This window comes from Emys orbicularis, chromosome 1 (assembly GCF_028017835.1).
Source record: "Emys orbicularis isolate rEmyOrb1 chromosome 1, rEmyOrb1.hap1, whole genome shotgun sequence".
Classification (NCBI taxonomy): domain Eukaryota; kingdom Metazoa; phylum Chordata; order Testudines; family Emydidae; genus Emys; species Emys orbicularis.
The window spans coordinates 205,720,581-205,747,196 of NC_088683.1; the positions used below are offsets into that span (position 1 = coordinate 205,720,581).

Consider the following 26,616-nt stretch of genomic DNA (forward strand, 5'->3'; position numbering starts at 1 on the left):
CAATATTGTTCTTTATTATAGTTTCAACCAGTTTACTCAGTACTGAAGTCAGGCTTACCGGCCTGTAATTGCTGGGATCACCTCTGGAGTGGTTATGTGTTAATAGCAAGATTGTATGATAGTTAAACAAACTCTAATATAGTAGTAAGACGTAGGCTGGGATTTCTCATATGATGATGAAAAAGAATTTCTGGATCACAATCTTCCCCCAGTTCTAGACTTAATTTTCATGTTTGGCCACAAAGCCATCAAAAAATTTGGCACAGTTGACAATCTCCACTCAAGAGAATCTCAGGACAGAAACAACAGAGGTGCTGTAGGGCAGAATTCAGGTGTATTAACAGAACTGTGTGGATTTGTCCCTCATTTTCATGATTGCTAAAATTCATAAATAAATAACAAAAATTAAAACAGAATATTTTAAAATATTTAAACCATTTAGGAAGAAGATCTAATAGGCATCTTGGTCACTACAAATGCAAATACAGACTACAGTGTAAATCTGAATTGCCATGCTAGGCCAAGCTTATTTTATTACATACATTCTGCATTCTAAGTACTAATAAGTTCATAATGTAAACATTAAGCATACAGAGTTAAAATTCAAGGCCACAATATTTTTGATTGTCCCTTTTTTGTGTCTTTGGTTGGCCGAGATCAACTCGTAGTGTATAAATGCATAAGTTATATAATTATTATATAAAAAGGAAAAAATAACATTGACTTGTATACTTCATTCTGACAAACGCACAGCGTTCGCGACTCGAAAAAGAAAAACTGGCGCCCGCCTCACAAAAATACTTACATGATATCTGATTTTGGCAGTTGGGGGTTGTCTCTTACCTTAAACCAGTAGAAAACAAACTCCCTTAATAATGAGGAGGTCCTAAATGTTACTTTTAAATATCAGACAATTCCAGTTTTACATTTTTTAAAGAGATGCATATTCTGATTTCTGAATTCTACTGCTTTTCCCTTTCTCCACTTAAAAAAAAAATCAAGTCTATTCCTTCTATAATACTGGGAATGGTATAATACTGATCAAAATATTTCTCAAATCCAAACAAGTAATTCTTTATAGTCCCAACACTACCAAGTTTTCAGTCTCTTCAGTATCTACTGGTAAAGAAGTTTCTTTTCTCCCATTCTCATCTTCGTCCTCCTCTTCCTCCTTTCTACTTCCTGTATCAGATGCAGGCCCTTGATCTACAATCATACTCTTGCCTTCCAGCACATTCTCAATTCCAATGTTTGGCTCAGGGTTCCTGTAGTATTGTCAAGGAATCTTAAAGCTTGGGTTGTCTTCACAGTTTGAAATAGCTGATACCTTTACAATGAATGGAATGCCTTTTGAGTTTAACCAAAAACAATGCTGTTGTATTCGAAATCAGCTTCCACACTCAATCAGTCTTTTTGATATGTTTCCATTTCTTTAAATACAGGTGGTTTTTTTTGGTTTGGGGTTTTTTTTGTTTTGTTGTTTTTTGTTTTTAATGAATTCATATACTGTATGTTAGGTCACTATAGAATGATCCTTATATTGCTGTAGTATAGTCCCAGTTTGCATTAGCAAGATATCAAACTTTACACAGAAGCTTATCAACTTTTTAAGACCACTTTCTTTTGTAGGTTGTCCTTATCATTTCATGCTTTTACCTACAACAGTCTTTTGTTGTTTGGTCCACAGATTCGATGCCCATATACATTACATTTTAGCATCTTTATACTTCTTGAATACTTTCCCTACTACAAAGAGTCTTTTTGACATTTTCCCACAAGTCAAACTTTTTCATGTCTCTTTAGGCATTTTTAATTCATGTTCTCCAATATAGTTCATCATAATTAATTGGGTACTATATTCCATGGAGAAGTGTCTCTTATTTTTTTCCTACTTAGTAGTAGGTGCCAAGGTGAGAAGGCATATGGGTGGCTGGAAGCCTAGTATTAGGGTAGATACTTCCAGTTGGTGAATTCCAGTATGTAGTAGGGGCAGCAAAAAAGCTGGAGGAAGTTACAGGTAAAGCAGGAGGATGGGGAGCTACAAAGTTCATCTTCTGAGGGTGTGCATGGTAGGGGCTCATGTAGGGTAGGTCTGTTGGATACTTATACATGGATGACTCTGGAGGATGAGGCTGGAGGGCCTGAGCTATTCCATGGAAGTCAAACTTGTAGGCATAACGCTTACCATGGACTTTAGTCATAATATTTTTGTCATAGTAGTAACGGAGTGCACGACTGAGTTTGTCATAGTTCATGTTGGGTTTGCTTTTCCTTTCTCCCCAGCGCCGGGCTACTTCATCAGGGTCAGTCATCTTGAACTCTCCATTGGTGCCCTCCCAGGTAATGCAATTGGAATTGGAGCTATCAGACAGGAGTTCCAGCAGAAACTGCCACAGTTGTATCTGTCCACTCCCTATGGTTGGGGGGAAAAAAGTGAAGAACCAATGACTAATAACATTAGAACATCAACACTTCCCGACTTTCACATATGAAATCCAAGTGCATTTTCACCACAGATCCCTAATTAGGAAATGTTGCAACTTCTGCTCCTGTCTCCCAGTCTAACTAGTGCCTCTCTCTCTCTCTCAAAAAAAAAAAAAAAAAAAAAATTAAAAAAATCTGCACAGCAGGGGCCATAATTTAAAGTATTGTTTTCCCTATTTTGACAGGCAAAATGCCATTATGTGCATATTTAATAATTATCTCATGTCATTTACTTTGGAAAATTGATGGTGAAATAATACAACACAGATATAGGAAACTAATCTCTAAAGTTCAGGACAAATAGCTTTCACTTGCATAATAATTTTCTTGTTTGCACAATATCATTTTGCAACTAAATTTTCTCCATTATGGAATAAACCTACACAAAATGGAGAAGTTTAAAGAAAGCTGGATCTTTTCCAAACCATATCACCCATTTCCAATAGTTAGGGAAATGTAGAATGGAAACTCATTAGATTGCTGTTGCATTGCATCTGACTGCATTGCACAGCATTTGAGAAAACAATTAAAAGGTCTATAAAGTGAGTTCTTGTAATTGTTCTCTGTCAAACAGGAGTGAAAATGACTGCTGAAGTTACGATTCCAAACACTGGTATTTCTCCCTTCTTTGGAAATTAAATCTTAAAGAGAAAGAATTCGTGTTGTTTTTGACAACTTTGCAGTAGGTCTCTATACAACATTATAAAAATAAAATACGAACCTTTTAAACAGTTGGCAGTAGTATTAGATAGGTCCTGCCACCAATATTCATGTAAAAAAGTAGTATTTTATGACAAAGCAGCGCTGATACTCTGTAACAGATTTCAATGCTCTGTACATTGCAGTCGCAATGTCAGCAGAATTTGACAAACAGATTTTTGGTGCTAACTTCTAAGTACTCTATATCTCTGTCCAAAAATTAGATTTTTTTTAAAAAGCAGATATGTGGGGCTAATAAATGAGCATTTTTAAAGAAAGTTTATAAGGGTGGACTATTATATCAATCTAAAGTCACATCTGAAATATATTAGCAGTTTATACTTCAGTGCAACTGAAACTTTTATTCTTTTAAATGATATTTATGCAAACTGTACTTAATGAATTTCTTCTGTTCCATTAACACGATTAAATAAACAAACAAACAAAAGAATCCATGGTATGAGCAAAGCACGCACTTTTAATGCATGAAATATAACTAGAGGATTAGAGTTTGAAAATCAATAAACAGTCCAGCACTGGACAAAACACAAATTTCTGAATAAACAATCCAACATATGTTTTAATATAAACACTTGCCTTCCAAATGTAATATATAGTCATATGAAAATAAATGGTTTCTGTCAATTTCCTTTTAATGAGAGAGTAATTTCACCATTTTATAAATACACAAAACTTGTTAAAGTGCAGGAATAATAGTTTATAGAAATTCCATACCCGTGGCTTTCCTCAAATGTTAACATGTATCTCTATCCAGGGCATATCACATTAGCTCTTTTCACAATGCCATAGGCACAAGGCTAGCAAAAAGCCAGTTGATGCTATATGTGCTACGCTGGGATTTGCAAAGGAGTTTAAGGGAGTTAGATGCCCAACTTCCAATGAATTGTAATGGGATTTAGACACCTAACTCCCTTAGCCCTCTTGAAAACAGCGGTAATTCTCATTTGTTTTTTTATGGAATACAAAAATCTTTATCTTAAAATGCAAACTAAACTATAACTTTGTTTGATGTAACTATACCATACAGCTAAATGTAAGGGGAAAAGAACCTTTAGTGTTGAAATACTCCTAACCTAAACAGGTCACAACAATATCATCAAAAGAATCATCACGATGATTCAATCATTCTTATAGAAAGAAATCTTACTAACAATAGGAAAAGGGAGTAGAGAGAAAGGAGCATTCCACCCTTTGGCTCTAAAGAAGGGGTAACAGTATTTGGCATATGCATTGCTAGTTTATCTCAGTTATATTGTTGTAAAACCAGACTGACTACAGCGGAGTCAGATTAACAATTAAATCAGTCCGGTCCATAGTATATCAATAACAGTTTACCAGGAAGCTCCCTCACCTTCTCCCCCCGCCCTCGCCTTTTAACATTATAGGCCATAGTTCAGATTGTGTTCAATAAGATATTCCTGGATGGAATGCCATATTTAAACAAAATCTTCTGATTTTTCTTGGAACTATAGCCTGCTTTTTTCAAGTGGGAGAATGTCTTTGAGACTTCTAACCCAGTTGTTTCTTTGCAGAAGGGATTCTGCTTTCCCATTTGCTCCCATTTACTGCTTGTCAGTTCATAAAGTTATTTGTTTAAAAGTCTCTTGTATTTGTCTAGTCCAGTACGTGGCATCATTTCTGCAAATAATAAAATCAATGTCAAAAAGAAATGCTCACTTAGTGGTTTTACTTGTGATATGAACCACTCAAAACCAATATTTTTGTAGCTGAGGACATCCTGGGCCAGATCCTCAGTGAGGGTAAACTGGATGTTAAGCTTCACCAGCTGAGGATCTGGTCCCATGTATAGAACATATGAATGAAATGAACTGCCATTATTTAATATTTTGGATAGCATTTTTAATGGATTAAATATATTTCTAATAATAAAAAACACAGTTTGACTATGTGGACAGGATCTAGGTCACTGGAGAAATCTGTCACGTTAGAAACTGGCCAAATATTCACTGCTCTCTCCCTTCCTTTCTAATCTAATAATGGGACTAATTTTACTTGCCTTGTTCTCTTTGGATGAAATTCAACCCTGTGTAATGGGCCACTGCAAGTCCAATGCACTGCTTAAATCCCACTTAAACCCTCAAAATAAGGCTTAAGTACTGCATATGCCTTGCACTGACTCTCTTTGAATCAGTAACACTATTCATATGATTACCAATCTTGCAATCCACTAGGTGCCATCAGCATCCACTGATTAATTCCTATTGATTTCAATGGGAGCTGAGAATGCCCACTGCATTGCTGAACCTTGCCTTCAATCTGTAACAAGTGATAGAGATAAAATGTAAAATTTGAAGAAAAATCATCCCTCAGGCAGCAAAACGCCTTCTCACCTGGATTTGCAAGACGGCTGCTGGTTGGTCCAAGAATCTGATATGGATCTAAAAAAATATGGACAAAAGAAACAAATTAAAAGGTTGTAATTACATAAAATCATTTTTGAAATTCCGGTGTTATTACAAAAGAGGCAAAAAGCACTACTTCAGAGTCTTTTTAACAAGTTGCAATATTCTGCATTTGTTTGCCAACAAAAGGACTATTAAAAACAAAGTGAAATTATCACCCAGTTGTTTTAAAATGATAATTGATTTACTTCAGAACATTATTTTCTTGTGTTCTGAGTTCATTTTAATGAAAAGTGTTTTTAGAATAAGTTCTAAATGGCAAAACAAAGGACCAGATTTTCAAAACATGGCCGGAATTGAGTGCACGCCAATATGCATACACACCTCTTTGCACATGTAACGGTCACGGATACATACACAAATGCTCAGTCCACCCTAAGGATCTGCAAACTGCGTGGTATCACAGGAGATCTCCCTGCCCAAGTCCAGGGGTTAAAGTGCATTGAAATAGGAAGGCACCAGCCAAGGCGAAAGAAGAGCTGTTGAGGGAGTGCAGCTTATCCAAAGCAAGGAGAGGAGGGCGAGGGCCGTCTAGATTTAGCAGAAAAGGAGGAGTTGCCCCCTTCCCATCCTTCCTTACTTTAAATCAGAGACACTCAGACCGAGGTTTGCGAGCCACAAGTGGCTCTTTAATGTGTCTCCTGCATAGGGTGACCAGATAGCAACTGTGAAAAATCGGGACAGGGGGTGGCAGGTAATAGGCGCCTAAATAAGAAAAAGTCCCAAAAACCAGGACTGTCCCTTTAAAAATGGGACATCTGGTCACCCTACTCCTGCATCTCTTTGCAGCACATGATATTAAAACAATGTGTGATTTAATTGTTAACCAATCTAAGTTATTAACCAATCAGGATGCTTTTACTATGTTATTAGCCAATTGTAGTTCATAAGATAATAATACTTAGTCAGTCATTTTGCTGTGAGAATAATATATGTGATGCTGTCTAGCAGTTGCCAGCTCAAATCAGAGCCATAGGCCAATTCGCTTTTGTGTGAATCTCAATGAAACGTTATGTGGGCTAGTAGGCATAGGCCAATTCACTTGTTAGACTAGAACAAAGGGGGTTGTTATCACTTACATTTACATAGCATATGCCCCGGTAATTACATTTGCTTTAAATTAATGAAAACTAGTGAAATGCTAATGTTATTGTCTTCACTTATCTATAACCAGTTCTTGGCTATTACATTACATATATCTTATGTATACCCTATAATTCGATAACCTTAGATTTAAGTGTGTGTTAATGTTAAAATGTTTGGTGTGAACTTCAGGAAAACTAATGAAAGATTGTTATTTGCTGTTGCTCCTCAAAGAAACATTGCATATGTTAATGAAGGACTTAATGGCTGTGAATGAAGAAGCTTGTTCACTTCAAAGCCAGGGCCATTAAGTAACAATGGGAATTCACAGACTGTCTGCATTATTTATTCTTTCTCTAAGGAAGGACTCACATGGGTGAAGACACCTGTCAGATTGTCTTCTGAGTGAAGGATTTATGGCCTTGGCTACACTGGCGCTGTACAGCGCTGCAACTTGCTGCACTCAGGGGTGTGAAAACGCCCCCCCCGAGCGCAGCGAGTACAGCGCTGTAAAGCGCCAGTGTAATCAGTGCCTGCAGTGCTGCACGCTCGCTCGCAGCGCTGCAAGCTACTCCCCTCGGAGAAGTGGAGTACATACAACGCTGCGAGAGCTCTCTTGCAGCGCTGGCGGCGCGACTACACTTGCGCTTCACAGCGCTGCCGCGGCAGCGCTGGGAAGTTCCGAGTTTAGCCAAAGCCTATAACAGGGGTTCTCAAACTGGAGGTTGGGACCCCTTAGGGGGTCGCAAGGTGATTACATGGGGGGTCGCGAGCTCTCAGCCTCCCCCCCAAGCCCCGCTTTGCCTCCAGCATTTATAATGGTGTTAAATATATAAAAATCCTTTTAATTTTAAGGGATTGTCACACTCAGAGGCTTGTTATGTGAAAGGGGTCACTAGTACAAAAGTTTGAGAACCACTGATCTATAAATACTGGTTTAAGGGAATGATCCTGCATCTCTGAACTATTTTGGATTCTAACAGGGTGGAATACTGAACAAGTGGACAGAGATGCCAGAATTACACTGGGCAACCCTGAGGAACTTTTGGAAATCTAGCAAATTACTACAACTCTCTTAACATTTTGGATTTACAAGCTTTGACTCACCGGTTAATGAATTTTATCTGCTTTAACCTCTCAATTACTCTCATTTCTTTTCTTAGCTAATAAAACTTTAGTTGGTTTACTAGAGAAATTGGCTTCAGCGTTGTCTTTGGTGAGATCCAGACTACCAATTTGACTTGGGGTAAATGACTGGTCCTTTGGGGTAGGAAGTAACCTAATGTGATGTGGTATTTGGCATACTGACCAATATCATAAAGTCTAGTTTGTCTGGGTGGCAAAATGCACTGGAGAGCCTAAGGGAACTGTTTGTGACTCCATGGTAAGACTAATATAGTAATACAGGAATGCACATTTATTATTGTCTTGGTGAAATCTATTATAGAACATACCACCAGTTTGGGGTGTCTGCCCTGTTTTCTGACAGTCTGACTTGAGATTGATACACTCAGTTCTGAGCCACATCAGACAGCGTGTCAATAGTTTAAACCTGCAAATGACCCATGTCCCACACTACATATAACAAAGTGACAGATCCTGCCCTAATGGGCTGTGGCCTCTATTTCTGTGTGACCTAGTTTGTTTCACATCACTCGTTTTTGTGCACTATTTTTGCATAAACAAATAGCAGAATTTACGAATGCAAAGCAAAACCTTTAATGTACAAAAATAGCATCCATTAAGTGCTTTGCAAGTGCATAGCTGAATGCATGCAATGGAGGTTGGGTTGAATTGCCTATGAAAATTTGATCCATGCTTGAGATTTTCAAAGAAGCCAAAGGGAGTTAGGCACCCAGCTCCCACAGCATTTCAATGGTTCTTGCATGGAATTCCTTTAGGCTCCTTTGAAAATCCCAGTTCAAATCAAGAAACAAACGGAAAAGGGATTCTGTTCCACAAATACCAAAGCCAAAACTAGAGGGCAGTAGAAGAGCTTCAAGTCCTTCTCAAGGCCCTAAGTTCTCTGGCCACTTGACAGCTGCTCTCAGGTGGCTGCCAGTTTTACAGCCAAGAGGATACTCAGGCTGCGTTCTTTATAAATGTAAAATACTAATCATAGCGCGCACACAGCAACTAAATGTTCTCAAAAAGTTTACATAAATTACCAATACAGTAACTCCTCACTTAACGTCCGCCCGCTTAACGTTGTTTCAAAGTTACGTCGCTGCCCAGTTAGGGAACATGCTCATTTAAAGTTTGCAATGCTCCCTTATAACGTCGTTTGGCTGCCTGCTCTATTCACTGCTTGTACGATTTTGTGGAAGAGCAGCAACTTTACAAGGGAGCATTGCACAAGTTCCTCTTTTCCGCCTCCTCCCCTCCCTCCCAGCGCTTCCCAGGTGCTTAGGACTTTCTTGGAGGGAGGGGGAAGAGCGGGGAAGTGCCGCGTCTTCACTCTTCCCCCTCCCTCCAAGAAAGTCCTAAGCGCGAAGCTCTGGGAGGGAGGGAGAGGAGCGGGGAAGTGCTGCGTCTTTGTCACTTTCTGGGAGGGAGGGGGAGGAGCGGAGACGCGGTGCTTCCCCGCTCCTCCCCCTCCCTCCCAGAAAGTCCTAAGCACCGCCAAACAGCTGTTTGGCGGCACTTAGGACTTTCTGGTGGGGGGGGGGGAGAGGAGTGGGGATGCAGCGTGCTCCGGAGAGGAGGTGGAGTGGGGGTGGGAAGAGGTGGGCCTGGAGCATCCCCCGGAAAAGTTGGCGCCTGTTCTTCTCCGGGGAAACTGCCTCTGCTGCTGTGAAGGTGCATCCGAGAGTCCTTGCCTGCAGCGGGCTGTGTCTGTGTGGGGTAAGCCAGGAGCACTTTCCAACCACAGTACAGTACAGTACTGTACAGTATATAATGCCTTTTGACTGCCCCCCCAAAATTTCTTTGGAACCTAACCCCCCGCATTTACATTAAATCTTATGGGGAAAATTGGATTCGTTTAACATCGTTTCACTTAAAGTTGCATTTTTCAGGAACATAACAACAACGTTAAGTGAGGAGTTACTGTATATTTCTTGAAAGCCTTTGGAAGCCCGATTATATTAAACTAAGAAATGCTATTTTGACAAACAGCAATAATAATACTTCTCAAACCACATACATATAAACAATTCAAGCTAATGGAATGCAGTCATGCACATATTCTTATTTAGCTATAACAAAATCCAGAATAATGAAAAGTGCATTTAAAAAACACAGAATCGGTTTCCATCTGAATCCAGATTATCCTGCAGGTGTACTTCATCTCCCATTTCTATAATTTTGCCATTAGTAAAAGCCATTACTGACTCCGAATTTTTGATGTACTTTCTCATTCAAGGGACAATCTAACGTAATACTATGGGTTTCTGTCCCATACAATGAACTAATTGCTTTGCAGCCACAAAACTCATTCACCTTTCAAGATTACTTGAACATAATCTGATAAAACTGATACTTTCTCCTGATAGTTACCCAACAAAGTGAAAATCCTTCCAGCTTTCAGCCCTGTATTTCAGGAGTCCAGGATTTCAAACTCTAGTAGGATTGTGTGAAGAATTCCAGTTTTATCTATATTTCTCCTAGATACTGAAATCTTCACTTCTGTACATTTTTCTGATGCTAATACTCCAGCCAGTCATTATGAACAGAATCCTTTGAAATCCTTAGATTCCACATTTTTGTACTTGAACTGAATATGCGTGCTTTGCTTAATAGCTCAATGATCCCCTTGAAGGCAACAAGACCCTTGTAAGAATTACTAAAAGAAAGTCACAATGAGCTGTGACAGTATGTTGGCAAGTTGGAGGTCCACCACATCCAACTTTCCTGCAAATTGTTAATTTGTATTCTTGAATCTTTGATTTGTAAATCACGGGGGTCTCAGTTTGAGTCACCTGTACACACAAGACATGAATACACAATTCAGCCACCATGCAGGATGCTACAATGAGCCCAGCCACTATGAGGGGGTCTCTGCTAATTGCTTGCGTCTGCTCTCGTAGTTGGCTATTTGTTGGCAGACTACAGAGCACTTCAGATCACATTTAATATACTCCATTTAACCCAGATCCAACTTAAATAAAGTTACACACACCTAACTGAGGTCGCTGGTCTTCTGTTTTGGGCACTGTTGATGATGATGGTTGGGTAGCTGAAAATAGAAAAATTCATACATTTATCTATTTTTTCAAGTTTCAAAATCAGTCACCAAAACTGTCTTACATTGGGTGGACCAAAGTAATCACTGGCACAATAAGAGTCAACTCACTGGACTTCAACAGCTCAGCACTTGGTGATATCAACTATGAGATTTGCCCTGATACGTTAAACTGATCTGACCTATTCATGCTCCCATTAAAATAAATGCAAACATGCCTGTGACTTCAATAAGAGCAGGTTTGGGCCCTACTGGAAGGACATAGTTGTTGCTGATAATTACATCTGGCATAATATTCACATGTTTATTGGACTTGTCTGCTAAGACAGTATCAAATATGAGAAATTCTAAAGCAGAAAGTCTTCAGCTTGAGGCAAGTTCTGTCACTATTTGACCTTTTCCAACACGACATATATCTGTTGTTTCCTGTCAGAGATACTGATGTAGGGTGGAGAAGAAACAATGAATTTCTCCTAAATAACGTACATGTAAAGTTACTTTTTGGAGGGAGCATATACTGTATAAATCGCAAAGAAGTGCCTCTGCTCTTCCTTATACGTGACTAACCCATGCAGGGGAGAGGAAAATCTATGAGTTCTAATGATTTACAGATAGTGTTTCCTCTGAATTCTTCCATTGTGGTAGAGGAGGGGTGTCTGTGTGGTTTCCCTCTCCCCCAATAGAAGAAGCTAGTGTTTTAACCCCTTTTTCCTTGTGGATCTCATGGCATCCACTGGCAATAAGGGGCTTGCACTGTGCTCTCCTGCAGGTTGGGGTGGGGAGAATCCAGAGGAGTCCAGCTGTGGCCTGCTTCCTCCAACTTTGTGGAGCTAGAATCCCAGACAGTCCCCATGAAGGAGCTTTCTTGGAGTGGGACGGGAAGGGGACCATTCCACAGAGGCAGAGCTCCCCCTTAGACTCCCCTCTGCTTGCAGTCATAGAACAGAAAATGGGACCCAAAACCTCAAAGAACAAACTTTAGAAGGAATACTCAAATCACTTTTAAAACATTTCAACTACTCAGTAAGTATTAACCTATTTTTTCTACAGAGTCTACAGTGCTTACACTCTATATCGCTGTTTGATTTATTGGTAGAGCTGAGGATTTTACATTGATCCAAACTCTTACTACTTTTCTTTTCCCGAGTGAGTAATATAAAAAATAGGCCTACTGTAGGTGGATTTTCAAATTTGGGTGCCTAAGTTTAAAACACCCAAATTCTTATTTAAATTCTCAGACCAGCCCTTTGATACCCAAGTAACAGTTTCACACACTCAAATAACAGTTTGAATACCCAAACGCAGAATTCTGCAGCATAACATAGGTGTTCAAGTTTGAATTCTATTTCCAGAGGAGATACCCCTGACATGAATTAGGCCCCTATGCTAGAAAGTAAGCAGATGCTTAACCTTTTGATTGAGGAGCAGGGTGACTATGACTTGTCCATGCTGACCTTCTGGCTTGTTCATATGATAAATCTGTAGAGAAAAATAAATTGTCTTAAGTATATATGGCATAAAGTGTGACACATTCTTAATGGCTAAATCACTGGACATGGGAAGGTTACTGAAATGAGAAGGATCCCCATTGCCACGCCCCTGATCCTTTTAGTTATCTCTCACCCTGACAGCTGCACCCTGGCCTCCCTAACTACCTGCCTCTTTCCTTTCTCCCCTGCAGTCTACTCACCACGCCACTGCAAAAATATCTTCGCCCTCCCCCATTGCTGTGACCATGTCTCTTCTCTGGCTTCTTGTCTCCTTCCACCTCACATTCACATGTATTGTTCTCACCTTCAAGGGTCTCCACAACTCTTCTCTTGCCTTTAACACTCCCCCCTCCCCCCCCCACACACTTTTCCACTGGGATGTAGGGGAAGGGACTGAGCAGGCACTTTGACAGCTCATGCTAGAGCCTGGCTGACTGGAGTGGGTTCAAGGATCTATGGAGGTTGGAGACAGGAGTAAGTGTTAGTCACTCAAGTGAGATTTCCCATCACTGTGCGTCAGATGAAAGTCTCTTCTACCATTCATTGTTTTAAGAAAATGGATTTTGGTCTTTTACTGCCTTGTTAGTCTGCTGCTGTCACTCCTCAAGATGAGGCTCCGTAGCTGCTGTTTGCAATGTGGAAGGCTTGAGAGCTACATATGGTCACATCCAGTGAGGATATTAGTGGGGACAGTATAGTACTGGTCTTGTTATTATGATGTTCCACTAAGTAACTACTAAGACTTTTGATAAACTTCATTTTCTTTTATTTAATGTAATGTAACTTTTTAATAAAGAAATTATTTATTCTTATTCATCACAGAGCATTTGGAAGGATTTGCTCTGTAACTGAGGCAATGGCTAGTCCTGATATCCTTTGGACCCAGTGGGGCTATGTTAAATATCCTGTACTTCTGCTATACCTACATCTCTGCCCTTGTCTCCTACTTTTTCCTGTGCATGTGCCCTTTACTCTGTTAACTCTGCTGCCTTCATTTGCCTTTTATTCTCCCACCTATGGCTCCTTCTTTTATTCTTACACTGGATACAGCATTTCTCCTCTTGTGCACCAAGCAATCTCACTCTCCTTTTTCAGAATCATTCACAAAACCCACCTCTTTTTGGCTAACAGTTAACTGATGGCTTACACTTGAGCATTCCCCATTGTCATTCCCATAAAAACAATTTCAAATAGTTGCTAAAAGAAACTGAAACACCCTACAAGTTAACATGACAATGACAGCTCACATGTCTGTAACCCTCACAGTGCAATGCCACGCAATCACTTCAGTAGGTGGGAAACGATGGGCCGGGCGGCAGTGACTGGGACAGCCCCAGTTGAATGGGGATGGAGAACACACAGTGAGGGGACACAGGAGTGTCCAGCCACTCATTGGCTAGCTTGGGGGGAGCTGTGTGGTTCCTTGTCCTCCCCTTTCATTAATTTCAACCTTAGTTTGGGCAACATGGAGCCTCTTTTTGCTCTGCTCCAGTAGATATAATATATACAATATACTAACTTTGGGCCTGCTTTGAGAGCTCAAGAAAGGAAATAAAATACACCTATTGCCAAATCAGTGCTGTATTAAGGTAGGAGCATAGACTCCTTTGGATGGATGGCAGATTCTTAATAGTGTCTTAGCTTTCTTTTAGAAAGGTTGTTTGACAGTCTTTAAAAATGAAATCAGGTAGGAAGTAGTGAACCAGCTGAGAAGGCAGTTTGACTCTGAGTGTGGCTTTTGTATATCTGCCCATTCTCAGACACTACTAGAGAGAGAATTGAATGGAAACAAAGTGTAATGTGTAATTCACAACCAAATTGCCTTTAATTTATTTAGTCTGTTTGGCTTGAGTGTATAACTGGCACTGCCATCACTGTGGTCTGATGGAATCTTACACTCTCAAAATTTCGGTTTTGCTGAGATATACACTTTTTGTTCTGTATTATATTTTAAGTAACTGTGCCTTGTTATCCTTGATTTTTCTACTTTTATACCACATTCTTCTCTTGTGGAAACATGGAGAATTGGAGAAAATAGTGCTAACTGTATAGGTATTTATCCCTGATCTGAGTAACTGTATACAGTACTATTATAATTAGTACGGTATAGTCGCACCCAGAAGCCTCAATCAAATTGGGATCCAATTGTGCTCAATACCATTAAAGCATATAGTTAGAGATAGTCTTCTCCCTGGAGAACTTACCATCCAAAAGGAAAACGAAAACAGACAAAGTTTCAAATTGTGTGCGGTGTCCAGCTTCTACTGCACACAGCGGAAACGGAGGGGGTGCTGTCAGGGAGCTGATCCTGATCCTCTGCCCAGCTCTGGATGAAGATTAGAGCAGCCTGGGGGCTACTCTAAACAAGTACTAGGTGGCTATGATCCACAATGGATCATAAGCCAGCTGAGGATTGTCAGAGTGCCACCTACTTCATCCACTCCCCTTTGCTTGCTCCTGCCAGCCTTGTCATACCTATATCCTCCACCTACAAGCCCTGTGCACCAGGAAGCATCGTGGGAGGTGCACAAGCTGGCTATGCTGCACCTGCTGAGAACTCTTCCATGCTGGTGGTATTCCCAGCCAGGGGTATGTGACCAGTGTGTGCAACATCTTGAGCTGGGCCAAGAATCTAGCCCAAAGGGATGGGGAGTAGGACAAAATATACAAGCAAAGGGGGGAAAGGGTGTTGTCAGGTACACGTGTTGGTAGTTCCAATTTTTCCTAACCCTTCACTCTCCCACAAAGAAGGTAGGAAAGGGGAAAAACATGAAACTAATGAGATATGTGCCTGTCACCAGCCAGTCTGCCCTCCTTCCCATTCTTTGTTTGCTTTCTTGAGAGGGATGGGTGGGGGGGGACCTCAGATTGTAAACTCTTGTGTAACTGTATATAAAGGGAAGTTGCATGGCACTTGTGCATCTGCATAGAAGTGCTAGTTGTTAGGATTTTATTTTTAAAATACCACATACCTGAAATTCATTAAATAGTATAAATTTAGTACTGTGAGAAAACTCTTGAGTCAAGAGGCAAAACACATCCTCATATGGTTGTGTGACTACACCCTCTTTTAAAGGAAAGATCCAGCTCTCAGGCCTAATTGAAACAGCATCAAAATTAAGACTTCATTCTTAGTTCAGGATCTGGGAGATTATTTGAACAATGATTTGTATTTTGTTAAACATATTGCTATCATAGATAAGCAGGTCTGTTTTTACTCATGAGAAATGGGAACATTATGTCCTTATCTAGAACAGATCTTGTAATTCACTCTGGTTTGATGAGACATTTAGGTAATCCCATATTAGTCCTTCCTGAGCTACTACAGTGTATCACTTTTAACTTGCAAAAAATTCCTGGTATTCTATTACCAGGACAGCTGAAGAAATATGACTTTGTCATTCTAATTCTTCAGGAACCTCACTCACTTCCTATTCTCCATTATATTCATTTAACAATGGTAATTGTTAAATTTTGATTCACTCTCTGGAATTGCTTCCCAATGTTTGGCTGATGCATTTTTACTTTAGCATCCTCTATGCCTCTTTTTCTTTTTACTTGTAATCAATGACTGCCTCGAGGACAATCACATCTACTCCTGTTATTAGCAAAAGGGCATTTAGTTATGGAATAGCTTCTCTGTAAAAGTTAGGCTGTCCCCATTCTACTTAAGATTTGGACCTTGTCTGAAAACTAGAGTTATCAGGAATTTTCTGCTGAAGTGATTTTTCAACAGAAAATACAATTTCTGAAACATCAAGAGTTTCTGTTGGAAATTTCTATTTTACTCAATTGTTTTGATTTTCTGTTGGGAAAAATCAAATGAAATCTTACATTTTAGGTCAGCTGGACCCAAACTGAAATATTTTGGTTGACTGAACTGACCCAAAACATTTCATTTTGAATCAGTTCAACATTATACTGCATCTCCCTTTGGTGTTGCATAGCCTCCTGGGAGCTGTAGTTCTCTGCTCTGGGCTGGGCTCCCTGGCTAGACTACATCTCCCATGAAGCAATGTGGTTCCCCTTCTGACCAAGCCCTGTGGTGTACCATGGGGGAGGAGAGAGCATAATGACAGTGGGCATAATACAATTTTATTGTATATTGTATAACTCTTGTGTATGTTATTTCAGGGATCACATTAATGTATTTGATCATGTTTTAAACATACCTTTATCAAAATTATTGATTCACAGAATAAACAACAAATAATTAATAAAAATACAGACAGAAAGGAAATACATATATAAGAAATTACTTTCATTTTATATAAGGAAATCATATTTGATTCTCCTGTATTAAAAAAATAAAAAGATGAATGAACCATCCAGAGGAGTATGCACTAAGGATAGATACATAGGAATTGCCATACTGGCAAAGTCCTGTGTTCCATCTAGCCTGCTATCCTGTTTCCAGCTATTCAGAGGAAGACTGAAGACTCCACACAGTAGACAGATGTGAGCTAATCTTCCTCCCAATGTAGTCTTCTCCTACCCCTATTAGTTAGAGATTAGTGAGAGCTCTGAAGCATCAGGTTTCATATCTGATATAAATTTGTGTTTGTAATTATTACTCTAATTGAATATTCTTGTTATCCATATAAATGTCCAATCTCTCTTTGAATCTTGCTAAGCTCTGTGCTTCAACAACATCCCATGACAACGAGGTCCAAAGTCTACTCATGTGTTGTATGACAAAGTATTTCCTTTTATCAGTTTTGAATTTGCTTCCTCTCAATTTCATTGAATGTCCTCTCATTCTTGTATTGAGACACACGGAAAATAGAAGTTCCCAATCCACCTTTTCTAAACCGCTCATTATTTTGTAATAATTCTATTATGTACCTCTCATCAGGGCCGGCTCCAGGGTTTTGGCCGCCCCAAGCAGCCAAAAAAAAAAAAAAAAAAGCTGCGATCGCGATCTGCGGCAGCAATTTGGCGGGAGGTCCTTCGCTCCGAGCGGGAGTGAGGGACCGTCCGCCGAATTGCCGCCGAATAGCTGGATGTGCCGCCCCTCTCCGGAGCGGCCGCCCCAAGCACCTGCTTGCCAGGCTGGTGCCTGGAGCCGGCCCTGCCTCTCATTGGTCATCTCCTATCTAAGGTAAAAAATCCCTGACTTAACAATTGCTCACCATAGGAGAGCTTTTCCAGGGTTTTAACCATTCTCATCACTTCTCTCTGAATGCCCTCTAATTCTGCAAATATAATTCTGGAGATGGGGTGACCAGTACTGAACAAAATATTCCAAATGAAGCGGAACTCCTGATTTATATAGTAGCACAATAATCTTTTCCATATCATTCTCCACCCTGTTCCTTATGCAGCTTAACATTTTGTTAGTTTTTTTGACAGCAGTTGTACACTGAGCAGAGGTCTCCATTGAGCAGTCCATAATGATGCCCACGTCCTTTTCCCTGAATTAATGAGGTTAATCTAAGGCTACATCTACACTACAGGGGGGGGTCGATTTAAGATACGCAAATTCAGCTACGCGAATAGCGTAGTTGAATTCGACATATCGCAGCCGACTTACCCCGCTGTGAGGACAGCGGCAAAATCGACCTCCGCGGCTTCCCGTCGACGGCTCTTACTCCCGCCTTCGCTGGTGGAGTAAGAGCGTCGATTCGGGGATCGATTGTCGCGTCCTGACGGGACGCGATAAATCGATCCCCGAGAGGTCGATTTCTACCCGCCGATTCAGGCGGGTAGTGTAGACCAGGCCTAAAACTCAGTATAGGAATAGTTCAAATTTTCCCCTCCAATGTGCATTATATTGCATTTATCAACATTCACTTTCATCAGCCATTGTATTGCCCGTTCACTTAGCTTGGTTAATTCCCACTGAAGTTCCTCAAAGTTCTCTCTGGATTTAACAAACCTAAATAATTTTGTGCCATTTGCAAATTTTGCTTCCTCACTTTTGTCACAGATTTTGTCACCATCCTTTTCCAGATCATTAAACATCAGTCATCCTAATTGAACTGTGAGGCACCTACTGTTAACCTCTTGTCACGATGAGAGTTGATCATTTGTTCCTATTTTTAGCATTCTGTCTTAGCCAGTTTTTGATCCATGACAATATTTTGCCACTCATCCCATTACTACTCAATTTCTTTAGTAACCTCTAGTGAGGGGCTTTGTTTAAGGTCTTTTGAAAGTCTAAATGAATTATGTCAACTGGTTCTTCTATATCTAATACTTTATTGATATCAATAAAGTGAGGCATGATTTTCCTTGCAGAAATTGTGCCAGTTAGACCCTATTATATTATGAACTTCTACGTTTTTTTTTGTTATTTAATTTTTAACTATCATTTCAACCAGTGCAAGATTTAGTGGTGATTAATTTCCTGGATTACTATCTAGAGCATTTTTAAAATATACATACACCATTTGCTATCCTGCAATCCTCTGGTGTACTAGCTGTTTTAGTTAGAGATTGCATATCTTTACTAGCAGCTCAGTCACTTCAATTTTAAGTCCCTTCAGTATTCCTGGATATATACCACCTGGACCTGGTGATTTATTGCTTTTTAAGCACTTTCTTCTGTTGCCTCAATCCCTGCTAGTACCTGCTCTTTATTATTGGAAAAGCAAAGGTCCAGGCTAGGTATCTTCCCAACATCCTCAGTGGTGAAGAAATCCTGTCACTTCTCAGTATTGTTCTTTACTTCCTTCATTGTTCCCTTTACCCCTGGTGATCTAGCAGACCCACATATTCTGTCATTGGCTTCCCACTTCTGATATACTTAAAGAATCTCTTGTTGTTTGTTTTTATGCTTTTATACTCTTGTATCTAGTTATTTTGTCTCAAAGATAAACAGTAAACAGAGAGAGAAGAAACAAATAATAATACTAATACCATACTCTTACATAGCACTTACTCCAGGAGATCTCAAAGCCCTTCACAAAGGAGGTCAGTATCATTATCCTCATTTTACAGATGGGAAAACTGAGGCACAGATAGGTGAAGTGACTTGCCCAAGATCACTCAGCAGGCCAATGGAAAGTGCTAGGAACAGAACCTAGATCTCCTGAGTACCAGCCCACTGCTCTATCCACTAGGCCACACTGCCTCAAAAACAGATGACTATAGAAAAACAGACTCATTAAGCTGCTCTTCCCTCCCACTTCATCCCACACAGGGGACCATATATACCTATAGATATATATTACTCAACATTTATATACTGTGCTATTTTATAGGAGACATCTGAAGGAGAAAGAAAGAGGGGTAGAGAGAGTGAGCAAGATCACATCACATAAAAAGATCATCATTCATACCTGGCCTGGTTGTAATTCTTTGTGTTGCTTCTGGATAAACTGAAGTATTTGGGAAAATAAAAGCTGCACCCCCTGCAGGAAAAAGTGGAGACAAAACACATAAGGACTGTTTTTTCCACAGTCAGTGCTGTCAGTGGTAAGTGTATTTCAGCCGGTCAATGTATTTGAATGAAGCATATGAATAAATGTTTTGTCACCCAAGAGTGAGGTTTATAGGGCCTGATTCTAGTCTCATTTACATCAGTGTAAATCCATTCAAATTACTGGAGATACCTCAGTGTAAACCAAGGTAAGTAAGAAGAGAATTAAGTCCATATTTTTTAAATTTAGAAAAACTGGCCTCAGATTTCAGCAGGTTTCATAGCTGTTGTGAAGTGCAATTTATGTTGCCTTATCTTTATTTAGTGTGTACATCTCCCTAACCTGTGGATATTTTCAGCAGATAACCTAGGGCCTGATCCAAAGCCCATGGAAGTCAGTAGGAGTCTTTTCATTTACTTCCATGGACTTTGGATCAGTCTCCCAGAGAATTAATTCTTATAGTGAAACATTGTAAAAATAACCAGTTTGATGCAGAAAATGATGTCTGACTATTTCAGGAATTTAAATAGCTCTAACCATGTAACAGATTTATAGTTATCATGGTTGGAAATCTGAAAGAAATCTAAGAGGATTATGTGACTTTTAAAAGTTGGACACTAATCCCCTCAGGCTCCTTTGAAGTTCCCACCTAAGATTTTTATACAAACAGAACCAAACAGAACAAATATTATTATTTCTTTTTCTTACATACTGTATGATATTGCTGACATAAATGTCATCTATGTAGCTGTAGTGTATCAATAATCCCAGTGAAGTAAATGCAGATTATTTTGTTTTGGGCAGAGAAACTAATAAATCTCAACACCATTGCAATTACACAGAAAAAGGTAACAGGGACTCACTGAGAAACTACTGGATAACTGTGCAGGGAAATTCATTGCTAAATTAGGATTGTGACTGACAGAGATGGAAAAGACCCTCAAGTCCATCTACTTTTAAAATGAAATTTAAGGGCTGTTCCAAAGTCCATTAAAGTGAATGGAGAGGCTCCGTCTGACTTGAATGGACTTTGGATCAAACCTAGCAGCCCTAGATAGAGGATATATTGGATATGAAACATTTGATCTTAGCAAAGAGAATTTAATGTTTGAGTAACTATGCTGTAATTTTGCAGGGAAACAGTGCTAATTATTATAGTGAAGGAGAAAAATTGCAGAATATTTCACATTCTTTTTGATATTAGCTTTTCCATTTCTTAAATAGTTGTTATTTCTGGTCACTGTAGGTAACTAATACCCTCAGGCATGATAACGTGTTATTCAAAACTTGTATTTAAACAAATTAGAATACATAGCATTCCATGTCACCCTCTGTTACGCAACTGCTAGAACAAAACAAAACTTCCACTGATTTCTTTTTATAAATATTTTGAGTGAAATCTTGTAACATCATATAATTTTGCGGAAGAAATATACTTTTAAGGAGTGTTTCATATTCATTTCCTACTTCTCCAGGGTGGCTCATAAAAGGGTGAATAGTAACTTTTTTTTTTTTAATTTAAATAAGATCTAACTTTGCTGAGACTTAGTGAGAAGCCCCATATTATAGACAATGTATGTGATGGAGGGTTATGTGTGTATTTATAAAGCATTGTACAGAGAGAAGAATCAGCACTTAGTAGGATGTCAGCACAGAACAAGACTCAGGGAGCCAGCATGAAAACCTGGGGACAGGAAGCAGTCCATAAAATACATTCTCTTCCCACCCCCCGACTTTAAAAAGGCCCAAGCATAGTAGTAGTAGGGGATAATGGCCTAGCATGAGATAAAGGGATTTTTGCTTTAAAAAAATCCCACACATCTTTTACATTCTGTGAGGTTATAAAAACCCTTTTAATTTAGCAGGTTTCATTTTATTGTTGGTACAGTCTAAATTAAAAAAATTAAAACTGGAAATACTCCATCAGCAAAATAGTCAGTATTGTCTTCTAAAATGGGGAAACGTAAAATCCCTGCTTATCCAGTTCTTTTTGTGACAAAATAGTATTTAAATATGTGATACAGTATACTGCATGGGTCCATGATGTAGTATACTGTATGGGAGAAATAAACCAGACTTAGGCACCAATACTGCAAGCTGATCTGTGCAGGTGGGCTCCTGAGCCAGTACAGTGCTCCATTGACTTTAGTGGGGCTCCATGCAGGCAAAAGGATCCACCTATGTGGATCTGATAGGATAGGATCAGAGCCTTAGAGACTAAGTGCAGTTTGTTGCATGTGGGTGGACCCTTGCAGCTGCATGGGTACAAGAGTTTGCACACAGGGATCCAATTGCAGAATCTGGTCCTAAATTATCTCACCTCTGTTCAGTGTGTGTGTGGAAAACTCCCATAACTGCTAATATGAGTCTTACACAAATATCAGGGGAGAATACACTGCCTCCCTGGTGATTTACCATTTCCATTTTTTAGCATGCAACTCAAACAGGAATCCTGTGCTTTTAGAAGATGACCTATAGGAATGGGAGCGGTGCCAGCATTACCTGTGTTTCTAGCATGCATTAACCGTGGAGAGTTTTGTAAGGCCTTATCAACATCATCTGAAGTCAAATGTGGAAGAGGAGCTACAAAACAAAACAAAAAGCAACACCAAAATGAAAAAAAATTGAGAATTATCTTCTAAAAACATTTTCCCCCTGATAGGATTGTTTTAAAGCAAGTCTAGTAACAATCAGTTTAGTTCTGCTGTTTGTGGGGGAGGTGTGTGAGTTAAAGCTTAAACTAGGGTATTCATTTAAATAATATTATTAATACATAATATTTCGGTCTGATTGTCGGTGTGTGTGTGTGTGTGTGTGTGTGTGTGTGTGTGTGTGTGTGTGTGTGTGTGTGTGTGTGTGTGTGTAAAAAAGACTGCACCACACTGGTGTTGCAATATTTGTTTGTTTTTAAAACCATATTTGCTAATTTTAATGTTTTAAATTATGCAAATTATGCAAAGACTACAGCCTTCAAATCATTAATTCACTGTTCCCTTCTTCCCCCTTAGAATGTTAGCCATCAGCTACAAATCCTTTGCTTTCAGATTTAGGAGATTCTGTTCTCTTCTCCATGAATGTACATAACTCCTATTAATTTCAATGAGAGTTACATGCACCTATGCAGAGTAGAACAGACCACATATGTTCATAGAATCATGCCTGGAATTTTCTTTATAAATCAATGTTTTTACTCTCATTTAAGGTTCTCATACCTAAAATGGAAAGATGAGTATGTGACCAGAAAAAACATCATCACCAAAGTCCCTTTGATTTTCTTCCTACAGTATTGTGGATGAATGGGCTGGGTTTCAAATTAATTTTGCCTAATATGGACATTTGGAGATATTCTTAAGATAGTTTCTGAAAGTAGTCACAATGAGCCTGATCTAAGGCCCACTCCAGTCAATAGGAGTCTTTCCATCAACTTGAATAAGCTTTGGATCAGGCCCTACATAATATTCTCGGAAGCAGTAACATTTGAGGTAGGGAGATTTGAAATCCCAAATTGAAAAGGCACTACAACTGGAAATGCTGTTGATAGATTTATTCTAACCATCATAAAGAAGGGAAATTGTCTTACTCTCTCTGAGGTAGTGTAGGTGTGAGAGGAGGATATCTGCATTATAGCTTGGGGTGAGTCTCTGGAAGTCATCTTTGGTCATTTTACACAGTTCCTTCCCATCAATGTTCTGGAACAACAAGATGTCAACGTCTGGAAGACCATATTCCTTCACGGCCCATTCCAACCACTGACGTACATGGTCGGTACTCCATAATGTAGGATCTGAATGGTTTCACAAAGCATAAAATTAGAATCATAGAATCATAGAAGATTAGGATTGGAAGAGACCTCAGGAGGTCATCTAGTCCAACCCTCTGCTCAAAGCAGCACCAACTCCAACTAAATCATCCCAGCCAGGGCTTTGTCAAGCCGGGCCTTAAAAACCTCTAAGGATGGACATTCCACCACCTCCCTAGGTAACCCATTCCAGTGCTTCACCACCCTCCTAGTGAAATAGTGTTTCCTAATATACAACCTAGACCTCCCCCATTGCAACTTGAGACCATTGCTTCTTGTTCTGTCATCTGCCACCACTGAGAACAGCCTAGCTCCATCTTCTTTGGAACCTCCCTTCAGGTAGTTGAAGGCTGCTATCAAATCCCCCCCTCATTCTTCTCTTCTGCGGACTAAATAATCCCAGTTCCCTCAGCCTCTCCTCATAAGTCATGTGCCCCAGCCCCCTAATCATTTTTCTTGCCCTTCGCTGGACTCTCTCCAATTTGTCCACATCCTTTCTGTAGAGGGGCCCCCAAAACTGGATGAAATACTCCAGATATGGCTTCACCAGTGCCAAATAGAGGGTAATAATCACTTCCCTCGATCTGCTGGCAATGCTCCTACTAATGCAACCCAATATGCTGTTAGCCTTCTTGGCAACAAGGGCACACTGTTGACTCATATCCAGCTTCTCGTCCACTGTAATCCCCAGGTCCTTTTCTGCAGAACTGATGCTAAGCCAGTTGGTCCCCAGACTGTAGCAGTGCATGGGATTCTTCCGTCCTAAGTGCAGTGCACTTGTCCTTGTTGAACCTCATCAGATTTTTTTTTTGCCCAATGCTCCAATTTGTCTAGGTCACTGTGGACCCTATCCCTACCCTCCAGCATTTCTACCTCTCCCCCCAGCTTAGTGTCATCTGTGAACTTGCTGAGGATGCAGTCCATCCCATCACCCAGATCATTAATGAAGATGTTGGAAAAAACCAGCCCCAGGACCGACCCTGGGGCACTCCGCCATTTTTTATACTGGGACCAATACTAAAGTAACAAAGTACATTATTGTCATAGTGGACGATGATAATCCATGATGCACTAATTCCAGTGTAGTTATACAAAAAATGAATTTGGCCTATTAGGGGGAAGAAGACCTGAGAAAAAATGGCTGTCCAAAGTACAGTGGTGAGCTGGGACTGCTGTTTATTATTTATTACATATTCATTTTACTGTTAACTTGTCCTCCCACATCTTTGACCCCCACCCATTATGTCTCATCATTATCCTACACTATTGTTCACATACTCATGTCAATCCCTGTCCATCTGCAGAGTATCACTGGGTACAGGTGTTTGCGTTCGCAGCACCTGTTGCAGGACAGAAGCCAGTAACTATCATTTCCAAAGGTTTCTGGTGAAGTTCATATTCTTTTCTCAAGCAAAACGCTCAGTGAAGTCAAGACCAGTTTTTTCTAAGTGAACACTGAGTAAGGACTTCAGGGTTTTGCCTGTTATTTAATAAGTTAGCATAGATTCAGGTAGATAGAGCATTCTTCATTTCCTAACCTTAAAAATACAAAGTGAAGAGGAGAAGAAAACATGCACTTGCTGGTTGCTCAACCTCTACTTTCATGATCTAGAGCCTGAGCTTTTTGCCAAAATGTATCAATTTTCAGCATTTATAATATATTGTGACATGCAGGATAAGAGTGCTCCTGAAATCATCAATTTTTTTCATGACAAAGATCTGAGTAATGTCTTCCCGAATATTTTCATTGCATTGAGACTGTATCTGAATGTATCCATTGCCAGCTGTGAAGCAAAGTAATTGTTTTCTAAACTTTGTCTGAATAAAAAGTTGTCTTTGGTCAGCTATGGTAGAAACAAAGCTTAATGCTCTTGCAATCATGTCAGCTGAATGGGATTTACTACATTTACTGTCATTTGAGGAGTCAAAACTGAATTTGAATCACATAAAGATGCCAGTTTAAACTTACAACATTTCACTTGACTCAAAGTTTTATATTTTTATGTTCATCCAGGCAGTATGTAACCTGTTCATTGTCTTCAATTTTCTTTTCAAGTTTATTCAATAATATACATGACTTGTTGATTGCCATAAGCTGGGTATGCTTTTGTTTTAATTAATACAGGGTTCACGAAAAGGGGGCTTCTGAAAAACATTACCCCTGGGCCTGCAATCTCATTAATCTGGCCCTATCCTAGGATGTTGTAATGTACTGCTGTATGCTGCTAACCAGATCCTGCCTTGCACTAGTTTTTGTTAATTATATCAGATACTGACAAAACTGGCTGTGGGGAAAAAATGAACTGGTCCAAATCTTTGCCCATTCCTCTCCTGCTCCTCCCCCCCCCACACTTTTTATTATTATTATTATTATTTTTTAAGAGCTGAGCAAAATTTGTGGACTAAAGTTTTTTCACTAAAAACTGCAAATTCATGTTGACTGAAACATTTTGCAAATTTGTGTTGAATTCACCAAATTGTTTCAGTTGAAAAAAACCCTCAAAAAATAAAATTCCCAAAAAAGTCAAAATATTGAAACACTGACTTTTTGATTTGAGAAACTTTTCATTTTGAATGTTACTTCAATTAGATCTACATAATTTAAAAAAAAATAAAAAAATCAATATACAGAAAAAAACATGTTGCTTTGGGGTGAACAAAATATTTAGTATGAACCAGAATGAATTTCTTTCGACTTTTTGGATTCCCCCAAAATTTTCTAAACTTTTGGTTTGGGTTGACATGAAAGGATTTTTTCCTCCAATTTTTCAGTTCATCCACTGAACAAAAAATCAGTTATTCACACAGTTCTAGTCCCTAACTCCAACTCTACCATCACTTTTCCCTCTGAATTCCCTCTTTCCACTACCATCCCACTGAGTCCTATGAATTTAGCCCTTGACCTCTCTCCCCTTTATTTCTTTGTATAATAATAGTGTCTAGAGGCCTCTACCAATATTTGGCTCCATCAAGCCATGCACTCTACGTACAGATAGTAAGAGACAACTCTTGCCTTGAAGAACTTATATTTTAAACAGACAAAAGATCATATAAGATACATCGTTCCCAA

At 39.4% G+C, this 26,616-nt stretch overlaps 1 protein-coding gene across 2 annotated transcripts in view; it reads right to left on the bottom strand.

Moving 5' to 3' along the window:
* Nucleotides 1-1,892: 1,892 nt before the first annotated feature.
* Nucleotides 1,893-26,616, bottom strand: part of ERG (ETS transcription factor ERG) — a 45,106-nt gene continuing 20,382 nt past the window's right edge. Inside the window, exons 3-8 of one of the 2 annotated variants that reach the window (XM_065410974.1) lie at nt 23,328-23,531; nt 19,667-19,738; nt 12,304-12,372; nt 10,831-10,887; nt 5,556-5,603; nt 1,893-2,413 (exon numbers count right to left, since the gene is read on the bottom strand). In XM_065410974.1, coding sequence (XP_065267046.1) covers nt 1,893-2,413; nt 5,556-5,603; nt 10,831-10,887; nt 12,304-12,372; nt 19,667-19,738; nt 23,328-23,531 — 971 coding nt within the window. Of the gene's footprint in view, nt 2,414-5,555; nt 5,604-10,830; nt 10,888-12,303; nt 12,373-19,666; nt 19,739-22,249; nt 22,331-23,327; nt 23,532-26,616 lie in introns of both variants that reach the window. The other variant, XM_065410966.1, reaches the window with a different exon arrangement.